The 27,877-nt window shown below is 35.0% G+C and overlaps 1 protein-coding gene across 1 annotated transcript in view; it reads left to right on the top strand.

Moving 5' to 3' along the window:
• The window catches only part of VPS13B (vacuolar protein sorting 13 homolog B), a 424,599-nt gene that overhangs the window by 46,805 nt on the left and 349,917 nt on the right, over window positions 1–27,877 (top strand). The window contains 10 exon segments of the mRNA XM_032708140.1: window positions 2,986–3,160; window positions 5,313–5,575; window positions 8,128–8,223; window positions 8,563–8,685; window positions 10,021–10,158; window positions 11,261–11,348; window positions 16,295–16,486; window positions 17,086–17,255; window positions 19,266–19,460; window positions 21,058–21,182. Of these exon segments, the coding sequence (XP_032564031.1) occupies window positions 2,986–3,160; window positions 5,313–5,575; window positions 8,128–8,223; window positions 8,563–8,685; window positions 10,021–10,158; window positions 11,261–11,348; window positions 16,295–16,486; window positions 17,086–17,255; window positions 19,266–19,460; window positions 21,058–21,182 (1,565 nt within the window).

Raw genomic sequence — 27,877 nt, 5'->3', positions numbered from 1 at the left:
CAAATGTAAGGTTCATCTCTCCTCCTTCCCGCTCTCAAAGAATATCAATGGTGCCCACTTAATTAGCTGAGAAGTTTTTTAAATTAGGAAAAATACAGTGTCAATAAAAATTAATCTCCGGATGTATGCACTGCAAAATAGTAGATTTTGAGATCAGTTTTCATGGGCATTTCTCAAGAATATAATTTAGAAGTGTCAGTCTTTTAGTTCATATGATTCAGGAAGTCCTGCTGTGAATTTGAGGTTGGGAGTTAATCTTACCTGGTTTGCCAAATGCTCCTGTTTGTTCTGTGTGCTGTACATCTCTATGCCTTGGGTTACTTTGAGAGAATTTGAAGATTTGTGGATATGGTAATGACCAGATGAGTATTTATCCAGCTAAGAGTAATCACAAAATGTTGCATAGAATGCCTGGTGGTACACATGTTTGCAGAAAATTCCTTTTTTCATATGTGTATCTTGATTTATACAAAGACTGATTGTTCATACTGGAAAGAAAAACTTTTTTTTTTCTTTTATTTACTTTCTTCTTTATTCAGAGAAATGTGTAGCAATTTTGGAATTTTGCTTATTTTGAGTTTTATAAAGAAGTAGTTGTGTATTCAATGATAGTAGGACTTTTAACTATGTGCCTTAACTTCGGAATCTGTGTGAACTCCAGTGATAATAAGGAATCATTATATGATTATCCTATATGCTAAGTTTGCAGAGCGAAAGTTTATGGCCAAATTACAAGTTTCTGACAGCACACTTTAATGTAAATGCTGACAGTCTTCCATATACTTTGAAATGTAAAAATGGTGATTGTTATTATTCTGTTACTTACAATTTTGTAGAGGATATTGGACTAAAATAAAACTCATACTAAAATACACAGTGATGGTGCTAATTTAATTAAATTTGTATTAAACTTTTTTGGTCGTCTTTGTTGGCCATTTATTGCTTGTGCCCTTTTTTAAGGCATATGTCAGTTTGTTCAAAAATGTCTTAACTTTTTTTTTTTTTTACACTTTGATTTTGGTTTTGGTTATGTTGCAAATAGTTTACTTAACACTTTTCTTTTTTCATTTTTTCTTTTTTTTCTCTTCCTTTTTCTTCAATCTTTAAACGTAAAATACTTTATTAAAATATTCAGAAATGTGCACAGTTAAAATATTAGACATGTGATGCTAGATTAATATTTAAGTGAAGTAATAATTGTTTATTATGATCCATAGAATAATATCTAAAGATAATTATTTTTAAATCTTTATTCTTTTTTAATATTTCACTGCCATACCATTATGCAACAATTAGGTCCACAAATCTGCTGCCCCATGCAAATTTGGATTTGGTAACTTTCTAAATGGTTTTATTCATGGAGATTGTGCATTGTGGGTCATCAGGTTGCAACATTTTAAAGAGACTCTTTAAAATATTTAGCTAATCAGTGGAAATAGCTGTGTTTTCTTACAGTTGAAGTAAAAGGAGCTGTTATCAGTAAATACAACAGCTTCATTAGTGGTATTAATTCAAGGACGCTTAAAGCTTTTTAAAAGTGTCTGATGGAAATGATATTACTGCAGCTTCAGTGTGTCTGCAGGGTGGGTTAGTGAAGGACAGTAGTTTGTTTCCCAGATCAAGACAAAAACCAGCAGCACTCAATCTTTCTCCAAATCTGTGAAGATCTTTATAATGAGATCTTTTATTCTATGTCTTATTCACTTAGTAAAGGATATGTGATTTTCAGTCTTGAGAGAAAACTTCCAAGACATGTGCTCTCTTGGTTTCTTTGTAGGCACTAAAACATTTTTGTAACCTGCATAATTTTGATTACTGTGTCCATTGCAATGTTTTGGCCAAACTAATCTTAATGACTTTTATTGGAGTTAAGACTTCTCAAAGGAGGATGGTTCTTAAATACTTGGGTGTGTATTTGGATGCTTTTAAACTAGGAACACTAAGCTCCTATTTTCAGTTTTAGAATGCAAATAGTGTAAGTGGGTGAGAATGACAAAACACATGTAGAATGATTAGAGTTGAAAGCTTTTTTTCTGCTGTTCTTGTAAAAACCATCGCAGGATGAGGCAACTGTGAGACAGATGAGCTGATTTGCACTGGCGATGTCAGTCCTGCCTCCGTCTATTTGTGGCAGCACTGACATTTGTCTGACCTGTCAGTCATCTAAGTCCACTCACTGTGTTGACAGAAAGCTAACTTGACAAGAAGAAATAAATAGTTTCCTGCCAGTTTTAGGAAGATGAGTGAATCAGCTGAGGAGCAGCTGAGTTCCACTGACCATGTAAGAGCAGGATCATGATGGGAGGATAGTGCCATACAAGACGTCATGGAGTGTAATGTAATTTCAATGAAGCTACTCTATAATTATCTCCATTGCCTACAATGCTATCTAGTGTTCCTGTTCTCGACTATGACATATGCCTTTTGTGACTTTAAAAAGGCTTCTGGCAAAATAATCCTTTTTATTTCTTCCAAACAGTTTCTTCCAGATAGTTATTTTTAACTTATCCTTCCTGTTGTTCTTCTGCACAGAAAAGGTTCGTGCACTTGCAACAGTGTTTGGAGTGGGAAAGAATCAAAATGAAGGACCTTGTATATTAAAACCAGTATATATAGTGTTTTTTTAGCATGCAGAGATTTTTACGAAAAATGAAAATAAAAGTTCAATCAGATGCACTTAAGTCACTTACCTTTGAGAAATGTTTTCAGCAACAATTGTAAAAAACCCAAATAAATAAATGTTTATATATGTAAAATACGTTACACTTGACATTTCAACCCGAAGGTCTCTTGTGTGGCAACCCAAAGTGTGTATGTTTTTGTTGTTGTTGTTTGCACCTCTTTGCCTTGTGTTGTACTGCAGCTTTCGGTTTTGGAAATCAGAATGCCAATACCAAAACGATATGGAGTTGTATGGTTTAAAAGCCAACCTTACTGATCACAGAGCTTTGTTATTATTTGCTTTTGTTCTCTTTCATATTATAGATTCACACATTAGTTGAAAGTTTGAAACTTTCAATCTCTGATCAGCAGCTTCCTATGTTTATACGTATAATGCAACTTGGGATTGCTCTGTATTATGGAGAAATAGGCAGCTTCAAAGATGGGGAAAGTGAAGATTTGATTTGCCACACTAAAGATATGTTGGGAAATATCACAGGTAAATACAACTTCTACTTTTTAAGAAGCAGTGTTAAAAACATGAATTTCTTTGCTTTTTGCAAATATAAATGCCCAAGTGTAGTCCTTATCAAGTATCTCTGCAGTTTGCAGTTTGTTAGAAGCAGTTCATTGTGCTGGGTAAGTATTTAGTACTCTTAACATTCTTTCATATAGGTTCCATAAAGAGTTCTGGTGGTCCTGACTAAACTGAGGTTAAACAGGATCCAAAAAGACCATTTTGGGAGTTGTGACACAGTCGGGTACTCTGACTTTGCCTGTCACTATATCACACAACAAAGCACCTGTCCATAAGCAAGTTCGAAACTGGCAGCAGCCACATTTGTACTAAATAAGAGAAAAACCAGAATGTGTCATCTTTCTTTGGAAATCATTATTGACAATAGATATATCAGAACTTGTTCTAAACATCAAAGTACTGCTTTGCACCATGTTTTCAATAGTTCTGTCCATTTACATTGTCTGGTCTTATTTGCTTTTTATTTTCATACAACATGTATTCCCTCTTCTACATGTTTCTTCATAATGATTATTGTGGTTTTAATTTAGTGATAGAAAATACATATAACTTCCTCCTTCTGTTTTCTATCTCACAGCATATACATAGAGCAGGTAGACTAAAATGGTGCTGTCTTATTTTAATGACTTCCACGAAATTTATAGTCCAAACTATTATCTGGCATCTTGTACTGTTGCCTCTGTGTGTGCTGGAGCAAGAGGTGTGCTAAATGGTGGCTTAATTTTGTGGCTATGTAGACTAAATGTTATGCATGACCCAGGTCCTACCCCTCCACCTTTTTTTTTTTTTTTGTCAGACCTTTCGCCATTTCTTCTGTGCTTGCCAGTAGCAGCCTACATTAAACTACTTGAGTCATCCTTCGTAGCAATTCTTTTTCCTTCTATATCTGACAGTTGTGCCTCTTGGCTTTTTCCAAGATTTTATGTGCACCTCTTCTGTATTTCCTGTGTTTCAAGATTTACATTTGGATTGAAATCTGATCTCTAAGACTGTTTTGTGAAGAGAGCAGGAAGGAAGCTTGCACTGCCCTTGTGGGTGAAAGTGTCCTTGCCTCTAAGCATGTGCACAGAATTCTCATGAGTGTTTTTTTATTGCACTTTCTTCCATTATGCAAGTATAAATAATTAGAGTAAAAGACTAAAGACTAATTAGACTAAAGATTGAAAAGTCTAAAATTTGTAAGAGTGGGATCTCTGAGTTTAAAAAGAAGTAAATAGAAAAAGAATATGCCTATTTCTGTTCTCAGTTAAATAATACAATAAACATAGTATTTTTCTCCTAAAGGAACAGTACTGCATCCTGTACTACCTACAGTAATTCTGAAGTAGTTAATACCCCTTGAGAGTCCCGTAAGAGTGGTGATGAAACCAGATAGAAGATATTTATGCTCTTAGCACATGCAGTGTTACCCATCTGGATCATGAATCTTAGACTTGAATCCTTGGGGAAATCCTTGTTTTGTTCTGTATGCTATCTCTAATTTTTTTCTCAGAAGAATTAACATTTGGACTTTTGACTCACAGATGGCATACCAACTTTTTTGAACAGGTTAAACCTGTATCTTTGAATACTTGAAAAGCTGAATTAAACAAAGGAGGTTTTCAACCTTAAATTTTGGATGTTAATTTTTGTGCTGTGTTTACATTTTTCTTATTATCACTGTTGCAATTGAAGTCCTTTTTTTCATTTTAAAATTGGAAACTACGAGATTGTAACATAGCATAATTTCTGTAAAGTTTAATTCATCTTTTTAATTTTTTATTTTAATTAATTAAAGTGAGGTTTAATTTACAACTTTAGAAGGTCTTTAATGGAAGAGATCTTGAAAGCTTGTGGTATAAATGAAAAATTCTGACCTCACTGCAAATATACTAAAACTACTGCAAAGATCCTTAATATTATTTGGAGGAAAATGTTAATGAAACAAATGTTTGGAGACTTATATTCAGTAATTTAAAATTTCTGCTTGTTTTCTATCATTATAAACCAAGTATCAGTGAATACTATGTGTAATACTGTCCTGGATAAATTTCATATACTGAAAATTTGAACTTAATAAGTAAACTTTCAAACTTGGTTGCTCTGAAATTTAAATTGGTTTTTGTTTCAAAAGGTGCAGAAGATGAAACAAGCTCAATAATGCAATATCCGACACAGTATCAAGATCCTTATTTGCATCAAGACGATGACCAGCAACAAGGATGGGTATCTTGGGCTTGGTCTTTTGTCCCTGCCATTGTAAGTTATGATGATGAAGAGAATGATTCTAGTGGAATTGACGATGGAACAATGTTACATCAGCAGAAATCTCAGTCCCTAAAGGATCCTATTATTTCAGTTGGGTTTTACTGTACGAAGGCAACAGTGACTTTTAAGGTAAGTATTTCTCTGTTTCATAAAGGATTCATTTGGCTTGTTGAGGAAGTGCATAAAGATTACCTGAGCGTTTGCATACAGTTTGATTGGAGATGGGAAATGGTACGTTACTGAATAACATGGAAAGTGAATGTTGAATGTTCCTCTTCTGTCCTACTCTACTGATAATTGCAATGTGAGCTGGTTTTGCCATTTCAGCCAATTTAATAATCTTAAAGGGAAACAACTTGGATTAATATTCTTTGATGGGAGAAGAATCTTAAAGGCTTTCTGTGAATGTTTATTGAAGTATTCTATCCATGTAATGTGTAATATTTCTTTATAAAAAAGCTTTGGCTTCATAGAGATTGTGAATTCGAGGAATTGTTTAGACTGTTCTTTTTTTTAGACTACTGCAAGTAAAAGTATGATTTTAACTTGATAATGTTGAAATTATTTTCCATTTATTGAAATTGAATTGAACAAACAAAGGATAAATAGTACATATACTTTGAGCTATATACTATGTATGTAGAGAAAGATTTAAGTATTTTTTTAATAAACAAATTTCAAACTGGTTGCTGGCCTTCTCTCTATTCTTTTGTAAGCTTGCAGAAGGGAATATGGAGAGTCTGAATAAGATATTGAGATATACTGGCAGAAATTAAAATCAAGGTTCTGAATTAGCAAAATGCTTTTAACATGTGCCAAACTATATGCAAGCAATTTTATGTGCATAACTACACAAAGTGGCTCTTGGCTTTACAACTAAACATGTATTAAATCAAGGCCAGAACTTCGCCACAGAGTAACTGAGGCTGATTTTTATGACTTTGAGCCTTTCAGATGAACTGCAATACTTTTGTAACTCTCGTACAACAGTTATGTGCCTGATTATACACCTAATACTATCAGCAGCTCCCTGAACCTTTATTGCCTGTGTGGCTTGTCATCTGTGCACAAGAGCGCTGTGAGGGGCTTTATGCTTAGTTTCTCTTAGCTATTTTTGTTTGGTGGCGTAGCAGGGCATTGAGCTGCTCGGCAGCTGTAAGGAAGGATGAGACAAATGACTTTGGAAGCTGTAGGCATTCTGTGGGAAGGTTAATGTTTTAAGCCGTCAGCCTCCTGGCAAATTTGGTTGCAAAATTTGAGGATATCAACAAACATTGTCATGTTCTTTTGTGTCAGTCTGCTTCGGTCTTCATTAAAAAAGGCTAAAAATAAATAATGGAAAAATCTTTTCTTCCTGCGTTACTTATCATCCCTGGGACACTTAAACCCAAACAACTACCAGGACTCAAATTTCTCGTTTTTCATGGCTCAGCATCTTCTTTTGCACTTTGTCATACAATAGTAATTTTATGCTCTTTCCTCGTGTGAGAAAAATCATTAAAAATAATACGAACTTATTTTTGAACATACTTTTCTGGGGGCTTTCCTAATGCTTCATTGGCAAGTTCACGCATTTTATGTTGGGAAGTGATTAAAAACTACTTAGAGTGTAACATCTTACATTCTATAAATTTTAAATGTGAAATGATGTATGATATTAATATGGTGACAGTTAGGAGGGAAACAGAATTCATTGTTCTGCTTGCATGCAAAGAATGTATGGAATTAATTTGTGGTTCATACTTTGGTTAAAAAATAAGGTCAAGTTTCTGCATTAGCATTATGAACAGTTGATATCATTCCAGCTAAAAATCATGCCAAATTAAATGTAGCGTTTTCTAATAATGGTGAAAATTATTCTTGTAATGTCTGAGTTCTTTTAATCAATTAATTGCTTTTCCTCTACTATAATTGCACACAGGTGAAGGGTGATCAGTGATTTTTTCCATCCAATTCTCTTGGACATTTGGATTGCAAAATTTTAATTTGAAACAACATCCATGTGTATCCACTCTTGAAAAAAATGAGAACCTGTGGATGTTTTTATATAAAAATTAGAATTTGAACTATTTAAGCTGTTCAACATAAACTGTTTTTTTGGTCAAAATATAACATCATTATTTTGTACCTCTTTTCCTGTTTTTCTTAGCTGTAGGCTATGTGCTTTTATTAATCTGTGTTTTACCATTTTGAATTTTTATATTGAAATAATTCAAGAAATATAAATGCATGTTCCTCTTGGTTGCCATGACAAGAAACAAAAATGAGTATGGTTGTAACCGAAATATTTTTGTAATATTATCATGCTGTTTAATTATTTCTGGGAAGAATAAATAACGTATTTATGTATTTTTACAGCAGTTTATGAGCTAATTTGTTATTATATTAATAATGCAACTGTGTATTTCTTTCATCTTTTTACATAGTTTCTCTTTAGATAAGGAAACTAAAAATACTATAGTGGATTTTAGACATTCTGTCATGGCATGTTTCAACCAGAAGTTTCATATGAGAAGTTCCAATATGGATAATGTGTTACAGCTGTTTAATTGCACCTGTTTCCTGCCTATTGATAAGTTTTGGCCCATAGTTTGTCTTCATCAATTCTGTATATTAATGACATTACTGCTGTTTAATACTAATATTGACTTTTGTAATGTGTTTATCCTATTGTTTCATAGCTCACTGAAATGCAAGCTGAAAGTAGTTATTACAGCCCTCAGAAAGTAAAATCCAAAGAAGTTATATGCTGGGAACAAGAAGGAACAACAGTTGAGGTAATTTTCGTTTGACTGGGCTTTTTTGATTTATCATAAGTAATGTAGCAAATACTTACCAATAAAATATTTTTTAATTGTTTTGTTGCCGAGTTTTCATATTCTGTCATACTGGATGTGTTTGTTGTAATAATAACTTACATATAAATTCTCTAAATTTCTAGTGCTGTGGTGATGAAATACTAAAGTAATCTCTTCCTTCGAAGTGCCCTTGTGATTGCTATTTATTAAAGCTCTAAATATATAAACCTAAACATATTTTGGTTCACTTTTGTCCACAATTTTTATTTCTTGGGGAGTAGAAGTCTTAAAAATACCACTTTTTTTTTTCCTCGCTAGGTCCTTATGAAAGGTGAACTTTTCTTTGATTGCCAAATTGGTTTTGTTGGTTGCCAAGCTATGTGCCTTAAAGGAATAATGGGAATTAAAGATTTTGAAGAGAACATGAATAGGAGCGATGAAGTGAGTATGTTGAAATATGAGCTGACGTGCTCTATTAGCAGTCCTGTTATGCTTTATTGATTGCAAAAATTGAAAAGACTGCTGTTACAAATTGTGATTTAAGTTTTTGAATGTTACTGGTATATAGGAATCAATTCTATTCCTCAGAGTTGAAAAGACAAATATTTCAGAATGAGAAGAGGCAAAACAAGACTTTGACAATAGCCCATTATTGTCTGTGTCTGCGTACTTTGATTTTATATAACAAATACAAACAATTGAAAATCTTTGAAAATGCTTAAATGAACAGAAGGTTGGAAGGGAACAAATGGGAACACTGTATACTGAAGATAGTAGAAGTGTGGTACAAATATCAAATGAGTATTTTACCTCATTTTTCAATAAGGTTAAGAGAAATATTAAATTAAGGAGTTAAACAGTATTAATTTCTATATTTTAAATAGAAACAAATCTTCAATTGCTTAAGACAAAATCAAGTATGGAGTACTTTTAAAATATTTAATGACATGGTGCATTAAATTTTAAATTCGATAACGATTTTTGGTTGAGCTGTAGATAGAACAGTGTCCTAAGGTACCGGAGAACAGCAACTATTACCTTTTTTAAATAAAAAAAAGTAATGCAGCCAAGAACGACCTGTTAACTTGATGTTAGTGTTTTGTGAAGTCTTGGAATGTATTTTAAGGAGAAAAATTAAGAATATCAAAGAAAACACAAAATGATTATATTTATGTCAAATATCTCCTAATCTGGAAAATCATGCACTGTGCTGTGATAGGTATGATGGGACAGATTCTTATCCTTAACCTGTGAGAGAAGCATGGCTTGGCATCCATCTCAGGTGTTTGTGTATGCAGCACAGAAAACAAAAAAAGATCTAGATATCCTTACAAAACTTTAGTTTATGATATGAGATTTTAGAGATGCAGTGGGACACACTACATCTGGTGTACTGCAATGGATAAAAGTGGGCTTTTCCAGAAAGAGAGGCTGAAAAACTGTAAAAATGCTCTGTTGGCCTTGTTAAGTACAAGGGAGATGTTGCTGGGGATGTGAGGGTGAGCAGCAACCTTGTCTGCAGCAACTATGAGATTGTCAGCTATAAAATCATTTTTATTGATTTGAAAATGGGGAGGAAGTGGACAGGGGCTTCAGTGTTACTTCAGTGAAAATAATTTAATTATTTTATCTTCATTCATAATGAAATATACTCTTGAGGGTTGCTACTGTGTGTGTGTTATTTGTGTGTTATGACAACTGAAACTTCTGTTAACTTGACTATGTTGGTTTTTTTTTTTCCTCCCCTACTATATTATTTTGTACTACCTTGTGAAGGAGGCCTGCTTCTTTAATTGTGGAGAAAATTTGAGTGCAAAAGGGATGACATATCTTACCAATTCACTATTTGATTACAGAAGTCCAGAAAATAATAGTATTCGGGCAGAATTTATATTGGATGCAGCTCATCATAAGGTCAGAGAATCACGTTTTTCTTAGAAAAAAATTCCAATGCTGTCTAATAGATTTCTAATAACTATCTAGATCTGTGTACTACTACAGGACTGATTTTTCATTACTTTTTCATGTTTAACCGAATCTTACTTTGCAGCTGGCCAAAAGAAAAAAAGTAAATCTGTTTGTGTTAAAAAAAAGACACCCACAAAAACCGAGCCAAAAAAACCCTCCAAACTGAAGAAACATATTCAAAAGAAACCTCAAACCCCCGTCTCCTGTTCCAAAAACGGAATTAATTCCGTAGTTTCCAAAAGCACTAACCACAGAACACTTTAAGAGAAAAATAGGTGTGAAAGAATGCTAGCAAAAGCTTTACCAGCACATACTTTAAACCCAAACAGTAAGTGGTCCATGGTCTTCAAACTAAGAAGTGCTGTCTTGGAAACCAGATTTGGACAGTGTTAATTTTATTGTTCATGTCCTATGTTTGTCTACTTAGAGAAAATTTTACTAATCCTGCCTTTTCTAGAGACAAATTTTCAGTCACCAATAGTGTCTGTTGTTGTAAATTGTGCAGTAAAACTTTATAGTTACTCTATGCTTGGTCTGTCTTCAATGCTTTTAGATTTGCCTATTTTTTTGGCGAAGCAAGTTTGCTATGTAATGGATTATATTATGTATGAATCCCAGTGATGGCATAAAGTCTTAATATGTTTCCTGTTGCTTAAAGATAAAACTACAATGTTGCTTGAATAAAAAGCCAGATTGAATGAGCTTAAGTTTTCAGTGTACTTAATTAGGTAGATCTGTTGCATGCAAAAGGTGAAGAATATTTACTCCATTAAAGGTACTAATTGACTAGATGTTATTGATGAATTGGTCGGCGTGTCCACTGGAATTATGGATGTGGATTTGTGTGGCCTCAAATAGAAGTTACATTACCTATTAGAAAGGTGAATTCTTTGGGATAACCTCTGTCCTTTGTTTTGATAAGCCTTTCCATGTGTTGATGCACAAATCCAAACATGAATATATCTCTCTAATACCAGTCTATCAGTTGGTAATCTCAAGATTCTATCCTTATACAACATTTTCTTTGTTTGCTTTGCTGTGTTGGTAGGAGATGTACACAGAGATAGCTGGAATGCAGAGGTTTGGGGCTTTCTACATGGATTACTTGTACACAATGGAAAGCACCAGTGGGAAAGGTACCTTTTTTCTTTGTTTACCCTGATAAATAATAGAAACAAAGACTTTTCATGCCTAGATGGTCCTTGACCAACTGTCCTCTAACTTATCTTAGATTTACCATCAAAATGCTTTCATCTTTGTTTCTTCAGTGATGTCTTTGAGGTTAGCTGCTTTGGTTAGCTGTTGATTTTAAGTGTTGTTATTTTTTTCTTTTTTTCTGCATAAGTAATCGCAATGATATTTTTATAGCCAGTTGCTAAACTGAAAGTAATTAGCTTGTAGCAGTGAAGTTCATAAAGTATGATGCCTTTTTCTTTTTTTAAAGTTGTCATTATTGACTTTGCATGTAAAAAAACCTTTTGGAAAAGCCTAGTTGAAGAATGAGGTTGACTGTGTACTTGCTGCAGAAGATGAAAAGGACTGTGATTTTTCTCCTACGAATTAAAATGCAAGGATGCAAGATAGTGTGGAGACTTTATCTTGAAATATATGTATTTGAACAATTCTGTGAACAAATAAACCATGTGCACATAGATATTGGCCAATTCTAAGTAATTTTTGAGATTCCTATCAATTCTTTTTTAAGTCTGAGAAGTGAATTTAATGCAGTAAGTATATCTACTACTGTGAGTGTTACAAAAAACGGGACAAAGGAGTTAATCTATCAGTAAGAAATACATACATGTTTTTACACATGTATTCTCATCATTAATTGCAATGTGATTTCCCCCCCCCCCCAATTCTTCTAAGACTGTCATCTACAGCTGCTGCTCTGCAGTTTCACTGTCAAACTAATAGTGCTTTCTTCCCCACCTGTGTATTTATTATTGGGAATACTATTTCTCTGGTCATCTATTGGGAACTTCTTGCTGTTTTGTGACTGAACATTTATCTGTCCTGTCCTTGCTACCTAACTCATCTGTGTTTTTTTTTTTTTTAGTTGGTTGGTTTTTTGTTTGGTTGCTTGGTTGGTTGGTTTGGTTGGTGCTTATATTTTTTTGTTTGTTTGTGTGTGTGTGTTTGTTGTTTTTGTGTGTTTTCTCTCTATGTAAAAGAAGTCACAACTCCTAATGTTTGATTTTGTTTTCTGGACTTGTTGGGCATTAAGAATAAAAGGAGTAGGAAAGAAACTTCCAGTTTCCTTAGAGGATGGATTATGCAAAACTTAAAAAAAAAGAAATAAATGATGCTATTGCCTTTGGTAGTAGAAGAATACACTAGGAAATTTAACAGTTCTTTCCTGGTTCTGAGGCTTTCCTCTGTACTATGAGTGTCGTGTGAAGCTGAGAAAATATACAATTAAGTCAAGATTCTACTGCAGTCTACTTCTGGTTTTAATAGAGATAAATATTTAATTGCGTGTTGAACTCTTATGTAGAGAAGTTGAAAATCTTGGGTAAGCCTTATCTCCTTTTTGAATCTTTCTGTAGAAAATTGAATATGCAAAGACTATTTGATTATGAAGAAAAATTGATTTTGTGGAATATTTTGTCTTGTTTCTCTGAATACACAAGGAATGCTGTGATCATGTCTTTTTCTGACTTTTAACTAGCCCTTTTCAAGAATGACTGAACTCAGGAATGAATTTATTTTCCTCAGTGCCAGGCTACTGGTATATTCTAACTACATTTTTCCCTCTTTAGCTTGTCTTCTTTTTCTTTCAGTTTCTTTCTCAGAGCCTTAGCTTCTGTTTTGCCCGTCCAGGAGAACACTTCACAAAATGTAGCTTGACTTCCTATCAAGCTGTGTGCTTTTATTTTGGTATTACTCCTTTAATTTCAGCTACCTCTCTACATAGAAGAACAGAATGATTAATTTTTAAGTTCTTAAAATAGTTGTTGTTTCTCTAAATCAAGAGCTTAAAACTTTAAATTTTCAAATAGTTTTGTTCCTCAGAAAAGCAAATGTGGTGTTTTCTGGTAGTTATTTTCTAGTTTATTTTTCCATATTGTGGGTTAAGTGCATAGTTATTAAATAACACATAAAAAGAAGTGTAAATAATTTCTTTAAAATGAAGATATAAATACCTCAAGATTTTGAAAATATAAACCTGCTGCACTTTTAATGTGTTGTTTATATGAAAGTTTAAATTTTTAGTTACAATCAGTGCACACCACATTCCATAAAATACCCTAACCCAAGTTAAGTTATAGGAGGCATTTTCTGTGATTGTAAGATTTTTATCTGTCAAGGCAATTTCGGTTTGACACATTCTTTGCACCTTTAACCTTTCCTGAAGCATAGAATTACTGATTAAACCACAAGTGCCTCCTGGATAACATTAACCTCAGGAGTTTCATCTGTCACTTACAGAAGTGCATTAATCAATTTCAGTATTTTGAATGAAAACGAGATAGTCATGCACAGTAGTTTTATTTTGAAATGCTGCCTGTCCTCCCCTTCCTGTATTTTTCTGGATTTTGGCTTCCTATTTCAATGCAAAACATTTTCCCTGAAACATTATGTAGCCTGTCAGTTCCCTGATCGCTGATTTGAATGACCTACAGACCTAGCAGGGTGTACTTTTGAAGTTCCATTTTGTTTGTAATGTGTACTTATCTTGGTGGCAAGTTTGTTATGCAGCACTCATCTTGGTATTTTTTGTCAGTTAGAATTAGACATAAGGTTAACAGAGAGCTTGAATACTCAATGATCAAAAATTGTTTTTCTTTATGCAACTGTGAAGTTTCAAGTCACCTGTGATCACCTAGTTCAGTAGAACCAATAGATTTTCTATCACGTTCTCTTTGCACTTAGAATTAAATGGAACTATTCCAGAAAGTGGTTTGTATAAATTCTGTCACTTCAATATATTATTCATATACAAACAATATATACAAGTAAGTATAAGTCTTTGAAAAGGTAGGCTGTTACTACTTCTGACCTTATTATTTTTGGCCTTTTTATATGACGTTATGGCTTTTTGCTCTTTTTAGTAGTGTTCATCTGAACTGAATACTCTGTAGAATTGGAAGGATAAAAGTATGTATGTTAACTGCCTGTAAAATAAATGCAGGAGGCTATATGCTGGCTTTTTAAGAAAAAATCTTTTTCGGAATTTATTAAAAAGGTTGTAACTCAGTTCCAGCTGAAGATTTGAATAGGTTTTATAAGGTAGTATCTTTCTATTCTTTTATCTTTCTTTTACTGTTCTTTTTCCTCTCGGAAAAACAACACACCAAGGGAAGCAGAGGCTATAAATGCTCTTGCCATCAACTTCTGTTGGGCTTTTAAGGATAAAGTTAATTCTTCTGCTGAGTATATAAACCTGTAAAGGCCTGCAGAGCATTAGACCAGCTAAGTGTCAAATTGGGCATAGTCTTGGTTTGTTCTAGGACCTTTCTTCTCACCAGTGCTTAGAAGCAACAGCATTTTATTATTTAAACACAAGGGGGGAAAAAAACCTGTCCTTGCTTCCTTTTCCCCCAAACTCACTTCCACCAATAGAAAGACTATTTTGAATGAGTACGGTAAAGGAGAGAGGCAAAAGGGAATGTTACTCTGGAAGGTAAAAGACTGGGTTCCTCTCAGGCAACCAGAAATTATGGAATTGTTAAGGTTGGAAAAGAACTGCTACTGAGTCCAACCATTAACACAGCATTGCCACGTTCACCCCTAAGCATGTCCCCAAATGCCACATTCATACATTTTTTAAACACTTCCACACATAGGGATTACAATACTTTCCTTAGACAGCTTGTTCCAATGCTTGTGGCCAATTTCAGTGAAGAAATTTTTTCCAGTATCCAATCTAAACCTTCCCTGGTGCAACTTGATGCTGTTTCCTCTTGTCTTGTAACTTCTTACTTGGGAGAAGAGACTGACTCCTGCCCCCTTGCTGCAACATCCTTTCAAGTAATAGTAGTGAGCAATAAGGTCTCCTCTCCAGGCTAAACAGCCCCAGGTCTGTCAGTCGCTCCTCTTAAGACCTGTGCTCCAGACCTTTCACCAGTTCCGTTGCCTTTCTGTGGTCTCAGAATCCATTTAGTCTTGATGCTTATTTTGTCAGACTGACTGTTCATTTATGTAATGATCAGCAAGACATTTAATGTTTAGTGCATATGTCAAAGCAATGAAGACATTGTCAAAGTGATGATTTATTAGGAAAAAAACCCAGTTCTGCAATTCTGCAAACTAAGTATATTAGAGGGATGAGGGTATTCTTTTACAAGGGGTATTCTTGAACTTCTAAAATTTGCATAATTTAACTGAAGGATTTCTGTGAAGTATGTTTAGAGAAATAGTCATACTGTTTGGTAACTGATGAGTAGCCTGTATACAGTGAATGTATGGTTTTGGTCTACCTTATTACCTGACCTTACTGAACCACTCTTTTATCTCTGTGTTGGTTCTTCTAAAAACAACCTGAGACCTAATGATTAAAGAAGTTTGTTTTCTCACTGCCCATGCAGTAGTGAGCTGAGGTAAATGTGAACGGAAGGAAGGGTTTGCCCTAGCTGCCAGTCTGGTTTATGACAGTACAAGTGAGTGTGATTCTCATGGCTGTGTACAGGCAGCTAACTCTTTTAAGGGCCCAGGTCTGTAATTTCTTTGCTACACACCTTTTCCCTGATTGTTGGGGATGGATATCTTCGTGACAAGCTGTAGAAAGTTTTGAACAGCACAACTGTCATTGGCACCTGGGGTTAGGTTACCATAGAAGTTTAGACACCTCGAGGGAATACTAAACTTGAGAAATACAAAGTTCATGGAAGGGTTCCTAAGTTGTACTCTGCTTGGAGGCAAGGCAAAAATTTGCCCAGTTTGCTCTGCATTAAACAGAAATAATGTTAAAAAACATGTTAAACCAGTCATGGTCTATTTGTGTGTTCTGTTTCCATTGTTATATTTTTCTATATATTTATGAGTCTGTGAGCATAGGATTTGAAACAGAAGTAGCTGATAAAAAATTTCATTATATCCAATTGTTTGGTGTGACTTGTTATTTATAAAACTTTTGTAGTCTCTGGGAATCAGCAAGACCTCTCTTCAGTAAAGAGTGAAGATTTTGGAAATGTTCAGGAGATGTCTACAAAAAGCCTCATTGTGGGCCCACTCAATCTTCGGCTGGATAGCAGCGCAGTACACCGGATAATGAAAATGATAGTTTGTGCTCTGGAACATGAGTATGAACCTTACAGCAAAACTAAGCCAGGTTTGCTCCTATTGCATATACTCAAATGTAGAGAATTAAACCAGACCAAATTTATTGCTCTTGAAGGTGCAACTTCCAAATCATTAAAATCAAAACCTTTCAGGGGATTTTATGAGTCTGAAGAGCAAAATGTAAAATAAAGATAAAATTCATTGTAGTATCCTCATCAGTGTTGGATATACTTCTGAGATAATTTCAGACACTTTGGATGCCTTTTGTTTTAATCATAAGGCTCTTGTTGAGTAAGAAGGGCTTATTTAATTGACTAGCTTAATTTTGGAGTCTTAGAGAAGAAAGTATCCTTGTTGATATTTATTAGTTTGAAATAATAGTTATTCAGGATGAAAATGCATGGAAACAAGTTATGGTAAACAGTTAAGATGAGTTTCTGAGGAAGAGCAATACAGATTTCAAAGTCAGGAAAATCCAGTTAGTATTGCTTTAGCCTTAGGTAGAACCAGCATGGAATAACATTATTAATTATGAGGTGGGGGGGAAACTTTGCTGTTTTTGCTAGTCCCTAATCATTTCTGAAACAGCAACTGTAGGACACATTTTATATATTTTAGTGAAACATATGTAATCTTGATTTATTGTAGATATTACAGATGGAAACAGAACTGTGCCAAGCTCAGAAGAAATAGCATCACTGGAGGAATACATTCCCACTCGACTTACAACATTCACTGTTCTCAAGTGTACAATTATAATCCCTGTGGCAGAATTCAATTTACTAGACCACTTGCTGCCCATAATTATGGGTGAGAAGGTATGTATGTACAGATAATTATTCTGTTCTTTATATTGGCATGTGCTATTCCATATAAATTTTCTTACTGGTCTGTAATTCCATGTGCTGGATACATTGCTGAATTCTGAATTGGTTTGGTGCCCATGAGCCTTAGCTCACCTAAGATGAGTGGGATATGACTAGTTAGGCTTATAAACTGAAGATGTCTTGTACTTCAGAAATAAGAAAAAATAATTGTGAAGAAAAAAGATTTTAAACCATCAAGGAGATAAAAAAGTAGTAGCTCTGAAAAAGTAGTAGCTCCTTTGATCAGAAGAGTACCTGTTGTGCAAGTCTTCCCAGACTTGGTAGAGTCTGAAATCTTTTAATACAGAGGCTCAATAGAGAGTACACAGATGTTAACAGCCAGCTGTGTGTGTGCTAGTTCCAGCCAGGCCGTGAGCAGGACATGGGCTGTTACTGAGAATTTAACTACTGAACGACTTGCTCAGAGAGGCAGAAATTTCCTAACAGCCTTAATTTGTTTTATCTTCTGGATATGTGTAGTATAACACCAGCTAAAGAATCTGGTTTTATTCCTATAGGGTTCCTTTCTCAGTGCACAATGCTGAGGTACTGTAGAGATGAGGCATGAAGGTATTCTATGGATAAGAGAAGGAATGGGAAAAGAGCAAAATCAATCAATTCTTGATTTAATTAAATTTCTGAAACTTTTGTCTGATATTTCATCTGATAGGCTGAGAAAGCTGTGGTTGCTCAGACTGGAGAAGAGAATGCTTCAAGGAGCCCTCATTGTGGCCTTTCAGTACCTAAAGGGAGCTTATGAAAAGGAGGTAGAGGGAGTTTTTATACAAGTAGATAGCGACAGGTCAAGGGACAGTGGTTTTAAACTAAAAGAGAGCAGATTTAGATTAGATGTTAAGAAGGAATTCTTTACTCAGAGGATGATGAAGCACTGGAACAGGTTGCCCAGAGAGGTTTTTCCTTTTTAGAATTTTTTAGCACATTGCACTGTAGTGGTGCTTTTCACCTTATGGGCATGGGAAGATGGTATTTTTATAGTGGGAGAACAGTCCCATGTTTGTTTTAGATGTGAGGGAAAGAGTTTAAATCAAGTGAACTTTTCGGTTGGTGTAGTCACCACTTGGAGTTTCAATTTATGTTTCCTGAGTGAAGCCATGCATATTTAAAATAACAATTTTGAATTTTAGATTGAAAATCATATATATTTCAACTTACTGTCCTATTTTGATGCAAGTTTAATAATTGTTTTAGATTTATAGAGTAATTTGGATCGGAAGAGATCTTTTTAGGTGTTCTCCAGGAGTCCAACATCCTGGACAAAGGAAGAGCAGGTTGCTCCAGGGGTTGCTCTGTCAAGTGCTGAATTAGCACCAAGAATGGAGATGCTATAAAAAGCTTTCCTGTAGACCTAATTTGAATTGCCTGTGTTCCAGCTTTTGTCTGTTGTCACTCATCCTCTTACCTTTGACAAGAGTCTGGCTCCCTCTTCTCTCTATCCTCCCAGTAGGTAGCAGTAGACAGCAGTAGCATTTCCCTCTGGCCTTCTCCAGACTGAATTACTTCGGTTGTCTCAGTCTTTCTTGAGACAGAGTTCATGTCCTCCAACCCCATAACCACTTTGTTTCCAACAAACTTATTCTCATATGTCCATGTCTGTCTTGTGCTGAATACAGCGCTTCATTATACTATGAATCCTGAAATATTTTCAAAATAATTTCTTTGGAGTTTAAAATTCATCAACTGTTTATCCAGCACTGGCTGAGCCTGGCCTGGGGCAGCCCTTGGTCTCACCTCACAGAGGCTGCCCCTGCAACCCCCACCGCCCACCACCAGCACCTGATCACCTGCACCCAAGACAATTCTGGATAAAAAGTATAATGCCATGGTATCTGTCAATAGTTAAACAGGTAGATTTGCTTGTATATGTAGGTAAGAATATGTAGATATCATAAATAATACATCTGTAATTTAATAATTGTGTGGTTTTTTTCCTCTGTCACTTAGAACTTAGGTGGGGTGTTAAATGCCGCAAGTTTCCATCCCCTGCGGCCTTTACCTTCCATCCGAATTTTGGTGGATAAGGTTAACTTGGAGCACTCAGTGCCGATGTATGCTGAGCAACTGGTGCATGTGGTTAGCAGCCTTGGCCAGCCATCTGACAACCTGCTTCATTACTGTTACTCACACTGCTATCTGAAGGTAAAGGAAGGCTTGAGAACTGTTTCTTGCTGCTGTGCTGAAAAAAAGATCATACACATATAGTTTAATCCTAAGTGTTAGCGTGTTTCTTGGGAGAAAGTTTTCAGCTTGTCTGAAACAGCTTGTCTAAAAGGATGTAAAGACATTTCACATAACGTTGTTTGGGATTGCTGCTTCTGACTGGAGCCAAAAGTTTTGTAATATGAACAGAGAACTTTGTGTGAGGAAACTGCACAGAGCGAAGCCCCAAGGTCTTTGTGGCAAGGTTGAGTTAAAATAATGTGGAACGAAACCTTTTTCTTCTTCCCAGATAATGCTCATAAAATATGTAGATTGAGTGCTGGAAAGTACACTTAGACACTTGATGGGATGTTATGAGGAAAACCCATCTCTGCTAGTAGTATTGATGTAGCAATACCATGATAGTGAAGGTATGCAATCAAAAACTGTTGACTAATAATTTAATTGTTTTTCATTATAAGAGGAAAGACCTCTGAATGTTCTCAATTAAAGAGGCAGTATGTGAGAGGAGTTCTTATGGTGATGTTGGGGGAAGCTTAAGCTGTGGGAGATTGTTTTGGGAGTATTCAGTTACCCTCTGCTCTCTAGAGGAGTTTTAAAACAGGCCTTCCAGCCTTTTAGGATGGGCTCAGGCAGTTCAAAACCTTTTGGGTTCTAGTAAAATGTAAATATTTAATACTAGTACTGTTAGTTTTGCTCAATTTTTTAATTGTCTATTCACTTCCATGCTGATATCTTAGTAAGAATTTCATTATTTAAATCTTTATTTTCTGCATGAACAAAACTCCGTTCCAGAATTGCATGGCATGCTTTAAGTTTTCTTTGAGATATGTTTACCTTCTGTCACATTTAAAGTGATTGGGATTGCAATATTGCAAGTCATCTGTATATTTTTCAGTTTGAGGGGATTTTTCTATTCAAAAACTTTACAGCAGCAACATTTGAACATCAGATTTGAGTTTTAAAGGGTTTATTTGCTAGCTTTAATATTGGCCAAAGTGGTCTGTTCTTATGTGAATGGTGGTACAGCATTATAAAAGGCAAATCTGCAAAAGTTCGTTTTCCATATTGAACAGGGAAAGGAAAGCTTTTTGAAGGAAAAAAAGCTTTTCGATTTAATAAAAAAATTAAACTAGAGGTTTGCAACTAAAGTTAATTTGTTGTTGAAGGAAAGCTTCTAATTTCCTTAAATACCACTTTTTCATGCCACTGTTGTTAAAATTACCAAAAGTGATTCTATTTTATATGAGGCAGTGTGCGATCTGCAAGTTAATGGATATAGAATAACTTTATTTGAGTTGTTAAATTGTAATTCAGCATTTTGTTAAAAATTCAGCAGAGCGTAGTTAATACTTTTTGAGTGAAGAAAATATTGTTGTATGTACTCCTGTTAGGGCATTATTTTATGTAGATTTCTGTAGCTGTATTTGTGTTTGGGTGAAAGGAATTATCTAAAATTAATACATAATTTATTTAATGTTTATTGAGTATATTTCTCTATATTATGTTATAAAATAACTTGAAAGTGATCTAATCATGTGGTAGCATACTGTTTGACTAACTGAATTTGTTCCAGGTATTTGGTTTTCAAGCAGCACTGACTTCTTTGGACAGTAAAGGATTATACTGCATCCCTGTTCCAGTTATCCCCTCATTCAGTACTGCTGTTTATGGCAAGCTGATCAAGTTTCCCAAATATTGGTGAGCATTAAGCCTGAGCATTAAGTGTTTAAGTAATGCACAATTACTTTTGCATTTCTAATGAGTGACGTAAAAATGCAAAGCTTCATATATATCCCTAAACTTTTCTGTCTCATCTGTCATATTCTACTATTATTTGTTATTATTAATAAGTTTCTTTGTAAGGATTGCTGTTAATAAACATTTTAGACCCTTGTTTGGCCAAGAAAGCAGCATCCACAAGCCCTGTAGTAAATAGCTTTGTTCTAGACCTGGTAGATTTCTAAAACCAGTTTCCACTCTAAGTTACATACTACTAGCAAAGCTTGATGTGTTTAACTGACAAGGTCAGCTATTGCTGTTTGAAACTCAACCAAATAAAAAGCAACAAGTTGGAGGATGAAACCCCAAAACATCCCAACCCCACGAAGTCTCTACTACACTTTTATTTATCTCTCATTACAGTTTGAAGTGTTTTAACATTGTGATCAGGTATTTTAGCTGTTTGTAGTAGTTCATATGTTAAATGAGAACACTTTTCTTCTGAAACAAATTCTGTACTTTATTATGAAATGAGCTATATAAAATTTTTTTAAACTTAATTGTCATGGAAAATTCAGTATTTAAATTTATCTTTTCAGTTTAAATCTTGTGGACATAGATGTCAATGCATTTATAAAATCTATTTTCAGGAAAATGCATTTTGGCAATACTTTGGACAGGATATTAGTTTTGTTTGTCCCTCCTTTTGCGAAGTAGTGGTCTGTAATACTACTTTGACTAAACATATGTATAGAATTTTACAGAAAATGGCAAGAAAACATGTTAATATGTTAAATACTTTGGCTTCAAACATTGTGTTGCATAGCTAATTTATAAGATACATTTGTTTGTGAAAGCTTAATGGATTAAGAAAAAAGGACTATGTCTGTGACTGTTCTGAGTGCCACACAGAGAATATATTAATTTTTCTCTCACAGGCTGTGACACCATGTTGAATGTAAGAGGGTTTTAGCATTATCAGAACACCACCAGGTGGTAGCAGCCTAACTGGCTTTGTCATATTTTTTATCAATAGTTTACAAAAGTATTAACCTCTTCAAGTTAATTGCTGTTGTGTTGCAACCTTTTTCTGAAAAAAATGTTACCAGGATAACCCATAATCAGCACTAATCAGAGTACTTCAGGGCTTGGTTAAGATTGACAGTCTTTCATGACATCACCTAACATTTAACACTAAGCTCTGGTTAGTGATCCTTGTTAGCAAACTGTAAGAACGAATTAGTGTTTAATGGTAAACTTAAATTTATTTACTGTATTATAAATCCCAAGGTTACTTACGCAAAATCAAAAAAATTATTTTTCAGACGAAAAATAGTTAAAGAAATCTGTCATCTGACAAGTTCAAGTGCTGCTGCTTTTTCATGAGTGCTCTTCTGCAGGTGCTTGTGCTCGTTATGCTCCATCTCTTTCTTGCTGGCCCATGCCTGGTGTCCCGTGCTTTTCCACATGTGCGGTTGCACAGTTGCCATCACGCTCTGTCTCACGTGTTCGTGGTCTCGCGCTCGCGTTCTCTCGCTCGCGCATTCTCTGATTCTCTTGTCGTTTCTGTTTCGCTGTTGTTTCTCTATCTCTCTCTTTTAAAAATGCATTGTATTGCGGTGTGTGCCCAGCTGGAAAATAGAGTAGGGTAGATTAATAACATAAAGGAGCAGTAGTTTTGGGGAGTGGAGGCAGGGGAATGGTCCTGCTAAAACAGCAAATCGTCTATCAGCATTTATTAGTAGATCTTGTAAGATCAACACTTATTGTGGTCTAGTGTATTTTAATATTTTTCTCACTTTTTTCCTGTGATATGATCTTTTTCTAAAGCTTGTTTATTTATTAACAGTACAAGATAATTATATAAAATGAACTTATTCCAAGGATTTATCTAAACTAAGCAGCACCAATTTGTGAGTAATAAAGTAGAAAAACAAATGAGTACAGCAGCAGCCTGGTTAAATGAAGTGTAGTTTGAAGTGAATAAAACTCCAGATGAAACACATCAAATAGCACTTCAACTAAATCGAAATCAGCATGAGGACTGAGAGCTTCATTGAAGTCATGCAGTGAGTGAGAATTAGTCTGGTAGGATAACCTGGTAATGTCATTAAACTTAAATTCAATCCTCCCTCCCAAATTATACCACCTGCTTTATTTGGATTTGTGGATTTCACATTCCAGAGTTTCTTAAAGTATACACATCTGATGCTACATGTGTTCTTCTATTTCTTCGTAGAAAATATATACCACAGACCATACCTTTTAAAAACAAAGACATTTTATGAACTGTTATGGAATCCCTTAGGTAGTATGTTTTGAGTTAGCAGTGAAAATCTCAACTTTATTTCTGACATAAATCAGTAGAATAGCTTTCTTTTCTAGTTTCAGTACAATAATCTTAAAATGTATACAGTGTATAAAATACTGTAGTAATATTAATTTTTTAAAACTGATTGATAAACATTGGCAGGGTATTTTAAGAGATAAAATTTCAACAGCATCAGCCCAGTGAATTCCAGTAAATAACCATAAACTGTCATAAAGTGCTGTTTTGTTTTTGTAGTAGATTGATGTCTGTTTTAATTGCAGTTAATACTCTTTCTTTCTATAAAAGAATATGCTCAAACTCACTAGTTAACTAAGTCTTGGACATCTTTTAGATTGCATAGCTAATCTGTTTTTATTGGAAAGTACAAACCATCTGGTCTTTTGTTTTTGTCAAGCATAACAAGATGCAAAATACGTTCATGTCAATATTTTACAACTACTTTATATAGTGTTGCATGTCAGATTGTAAAGCAGCTTTCAGAGCTTTTAGGAGGATGTCTAAAACCAACTGAGAATTAGCAGAATATGGTTAAAAACCTAGAATGAAGGACAAAAATGTTTATTGCCAAACAGGAATTAGCTGATTTCTTTCCCTTTTGTTCTTTTGGCTACAATGTCTGTGGTAACAGATGAGGTAATCTAGTGTAAGACACTTTAGTGTTATAACCCTCTATCACTTCTGAAATACCACTTTGTTGTACTTCTGAAGAATATTAAACTAACATTACACAATATATATTCTTAATAACCTTCCTTTTATTTTTCTGATATCGGAATGAAAGTGAAGTGTCCTCTGTATATTTTGAGCTAGATACCAGTCCAGTTATGTGTGTTATTGCATTGCATCGCTTTCTTAACCTGTTCCAGACTCTCGTTTTTCTTTATCAGGTCTGTGGGAAGGTTCTCACTGTCTCTGTCTATGACAGCCTTTGATACTCTGACTGGCACACTAGGAAGTTAGCCTTTTGGCTAACTATTATGCAGTGATATTGAGAAATATACTTTGCCAGCAACCTGAACATCAACATTTTACTTTCTTACCTGACTTCCTGCATTTTATTTTGTATTTGTCACCATGTAGTTGTGAAATGGTTGCTTTGTACACACAATTTAGTTTCTCTTACATTTTTTAACTTTAATATTACTATTACAGAAATGGAGGATTCTAAAGCCCTCATTATTACTGTATAGGTTTCTGCTCAAATTTTTGTTACTGTGAAGTCGTTTGTATTTTCATACAGTTTTGCTTCCATTTTCTTCCATGATGTGTCCCCTTACAAGGCAAACATCCCTCTCAGTCGTAACCATGTACTAGTGTGCCATACAGCCGTATTCTTATTGACAGAATTCATTGTTAGACTCCTTACACAATCCAATAAGGTCATTATAGGCTCCAGTATGAGTCAGCATGTGCATCCACTCATGTCTGCTCTGTGTCCTTTTGTAAATCCTGGGTGCTTTTGATGATATCCCAGTGAACTGACTTGAGTGGCAGCAATTCACGTTGATCCACAAGCAGATTGGTTGATGAAGATCTGGCTTCTTACACAGTAAGTTATTTAGGAAGGAAGTTAGCTCCTGGTGACATGGCCTTTACCTACAAGGTACTATTGTGATGACAGTAGGAGATTTTAGGATTTGCTGCTCACTGAAGAGAGGATTAAAAGTGTATTATGGGGGATCAGGTCAACTATCTGTCTCTGTTACTTTTTTAATTGAAACATCTTTGCAGAGCATGTTCAGTAGAATAATCTGCTTAGATCTAGAAATCACAGTAGCTTTCTGAGCTTGAGAGTCACAAGACATAGCTGTTGTGCTGTTCAGTGCAGTTGTGCTAGTAAGAGGCAAGCGGACCCTATTGGCAGGAAACACAGAGCCCAATATCCACAGACTGGGAACACTAGATCGTAAATCTAGGAAGTTTTCTCATAAATTGACACTTCAGTCTTGATTTTGGCAGCCTGTTTTACTGGCTAGTCATGGTAAATCAAGAGTAATGTCAATTTAGATTGGGTGTGGATTGCGTTTCACATGGGCAGTTGAGGGGCATGCTTGTTTCCTGGGTCAGAAGTAGAAACAGGTTGAAAACACATGAAACTCATTTTTTAGCATTCAGTTGTGACTATTAGTTATGTTAGTAATTGGATATATCTGCCAGATGAAAATTCAGGGTAGATTGAATGCCTGAACAGATGCCATCAGTGTATGGGACAGGGGAGTTTCAGCCACATGAACGTTGTACCAGTTAGAGCTAGCACATGTTAAAACCTGTCTGAACTATTGAGATACGCCAGTGATATGGGCTGTGCAAAAGCAGAATGCAACAGTCATTCTCTAGGGTTCTGCAGAGGTGGTTGTGTAGAATTGCCTCAGATGTGAACAATCAGTCTAGGGAGTGTGCTGGATTGCTTCAGCATTGTATACTTCTCTGCCATTGCCTAGAAAATGCATCAAAGAACATAATACTAAATCAGATTTTTAAAATTAACTTATTGGTAGCTGGTTTTGGTAAGGCTTTGTGAGCAGCAACTTTGACAGTTTCAGAAATTGGTTTACTGTGCATCTTTGTGTTTGAGGAGTAAGTATGGCAATATCACAGCACATTGCGAACAGTAATAAAGGGTGATTTAACAACTTTAACAGGAGAAGGACTTTTCATTGAAAATGTGATTTAACATATCTTGCATTATAAAAGTTCAAGGGAGCCAATGCTTGTGTGTAACATTTTATAATCTGTAGTGATATTAATATGTCAAATTTCAGCAAGAACATTTTGGGGCACTTTTCAACTTCTGGAAGGAGCTGTTGTCAGTTTCCAAGAAGAGCCCTTAGACCAGGAAGAGTTTTGCATCCTAAATACATGACTTGCAGCTTGATTAGTGTGACAACAAATTAACTTCAGTTGCAAACCTCTAGTTTAATTTTTTTTAAAAAATCAAGTCCAGATCTAATGTTACTACTTCTCAGCAGATGTGGCAGGCAGCATTCAGCAAATCTGTTAAAAATTCACTTTTAATCAGTGTAAATTGGAAGCAGTTGTATTGTTCAGTATTGTCCACGAGGAGGAAATTCAGCAGAGTTGACAGTAAAGGGTGGTCATCTGTAGTGTTTCCAGTGTAGTTATTTAGACTAATTAATTGTCAAGGCTCTTCAGTGAAAGTAAATTAAGCCCATTGACTAATATCTGTCCAGGGAAAGTGATTGCACATGGCTAATACTTAATCCTGGTTGTTATAACTGTTGCCATCAGTATTTGCTGGCATTTGTACTAAAAACAAGAAAATGGTATGTCAAAATGGGATTTTCAGGGTTAAAGACAAATTTTGGTTAGAAACTGGTGAAAGGTTTCAAAAACTTAGTCTTAAAGCCGAAGTGCTGTTCTGTAGCATAGATTCTAAAGAAAAAATGAATTCTTAATATATATTCCTTTTGCACAGGATGTATTTAGAAATTTTGTTTCTCTTAGTGGTAAAGCTATGTGTATGAAATGATCTGGTTAAGGTTTTCAGTGATATTCTTAATATGAGGCTTTACCCATGTAAACTCTGACTAGAAAGATGCACTGGTGGCAATTCGTCACACAAAGTTTGTCCTTTGTTTCTCCAGAATTTTGCCTGCAGTTTTGTGCTTTTTTTTTCTACCTCTTTAAGTGTATCTCTGAATTACAAAGAAAAATATAATCTCTGAGTTGTCATCTAAATAAATCTAAATATTTAGATGGCTGCTAAATAAAATATTCTAGAAGACATCCATTGCCCTGAGGCCTGGTAACCTCTCGTAGCTCAGTTCATGTACACATACTTGTGGCTTTCCCTTCTACTCCGAAAAAGAGGGGAAAAAAAGTAAAATTAAAGCTAAGAAGGATATGGCCAGGCTTTAGACTGAGAAGAGCTTCTGACATGCTTGGTCCTTTCAGCATCGTTTGAGAAAGTGCCAGCTGCTGTGGCCTGAGACTGGCAGAGAGCAAGCAAACCAGTCAGCAGTGGGCACAGCCACAGACCATTACTGGAGCCTGCACTTGGCCTCCCTAGTTTGCAGTCAAGGATGCTTGAAACTTGCACTCTGAAGCTGACTGTGATGTCATTCTGCTAGCCAGCCCTGTTCAAATGTTGGGTATTACATAGAATTCTGAAGAACTGTACTATAGTGTTGCAGTTGCTCTCTAACCTTTCACCTTTTCCTTTGCATCTTTTTTTAAAGACAATGCCATGGGAGTTGATAGGATTGCAAGCACTGTTTTAAGAATTTGTAGTCATTAAATACAATAATTTGAAGAAAAAAAATGGCCTTTCTCTCGTTGGGACTTCTAATATAGTTCCCTGTAGAATTATGTTTATGAAATT

This window comes from Chiroxiphia lanceolata, chromosome 1, assembly GCF_009829145.1.
Source record: "Chiroxiphia lanceolata isolate bChiLan1 chromosome 1, bChiLan1.pri, whole genome shotgun sequence".
Classification (NCBI taxonomy): domain Eukaryota; kingdom Metazoa; phylum Chordata; class Aves; order Passeriformes; family Pipridae; genus Chiroxiphia; species Chiroxiphia lanceolata.
Note: the sequence above shows the minus strand (reverse complement) of the source record. Positions and strands in the feature narration are given on the sequence as shown.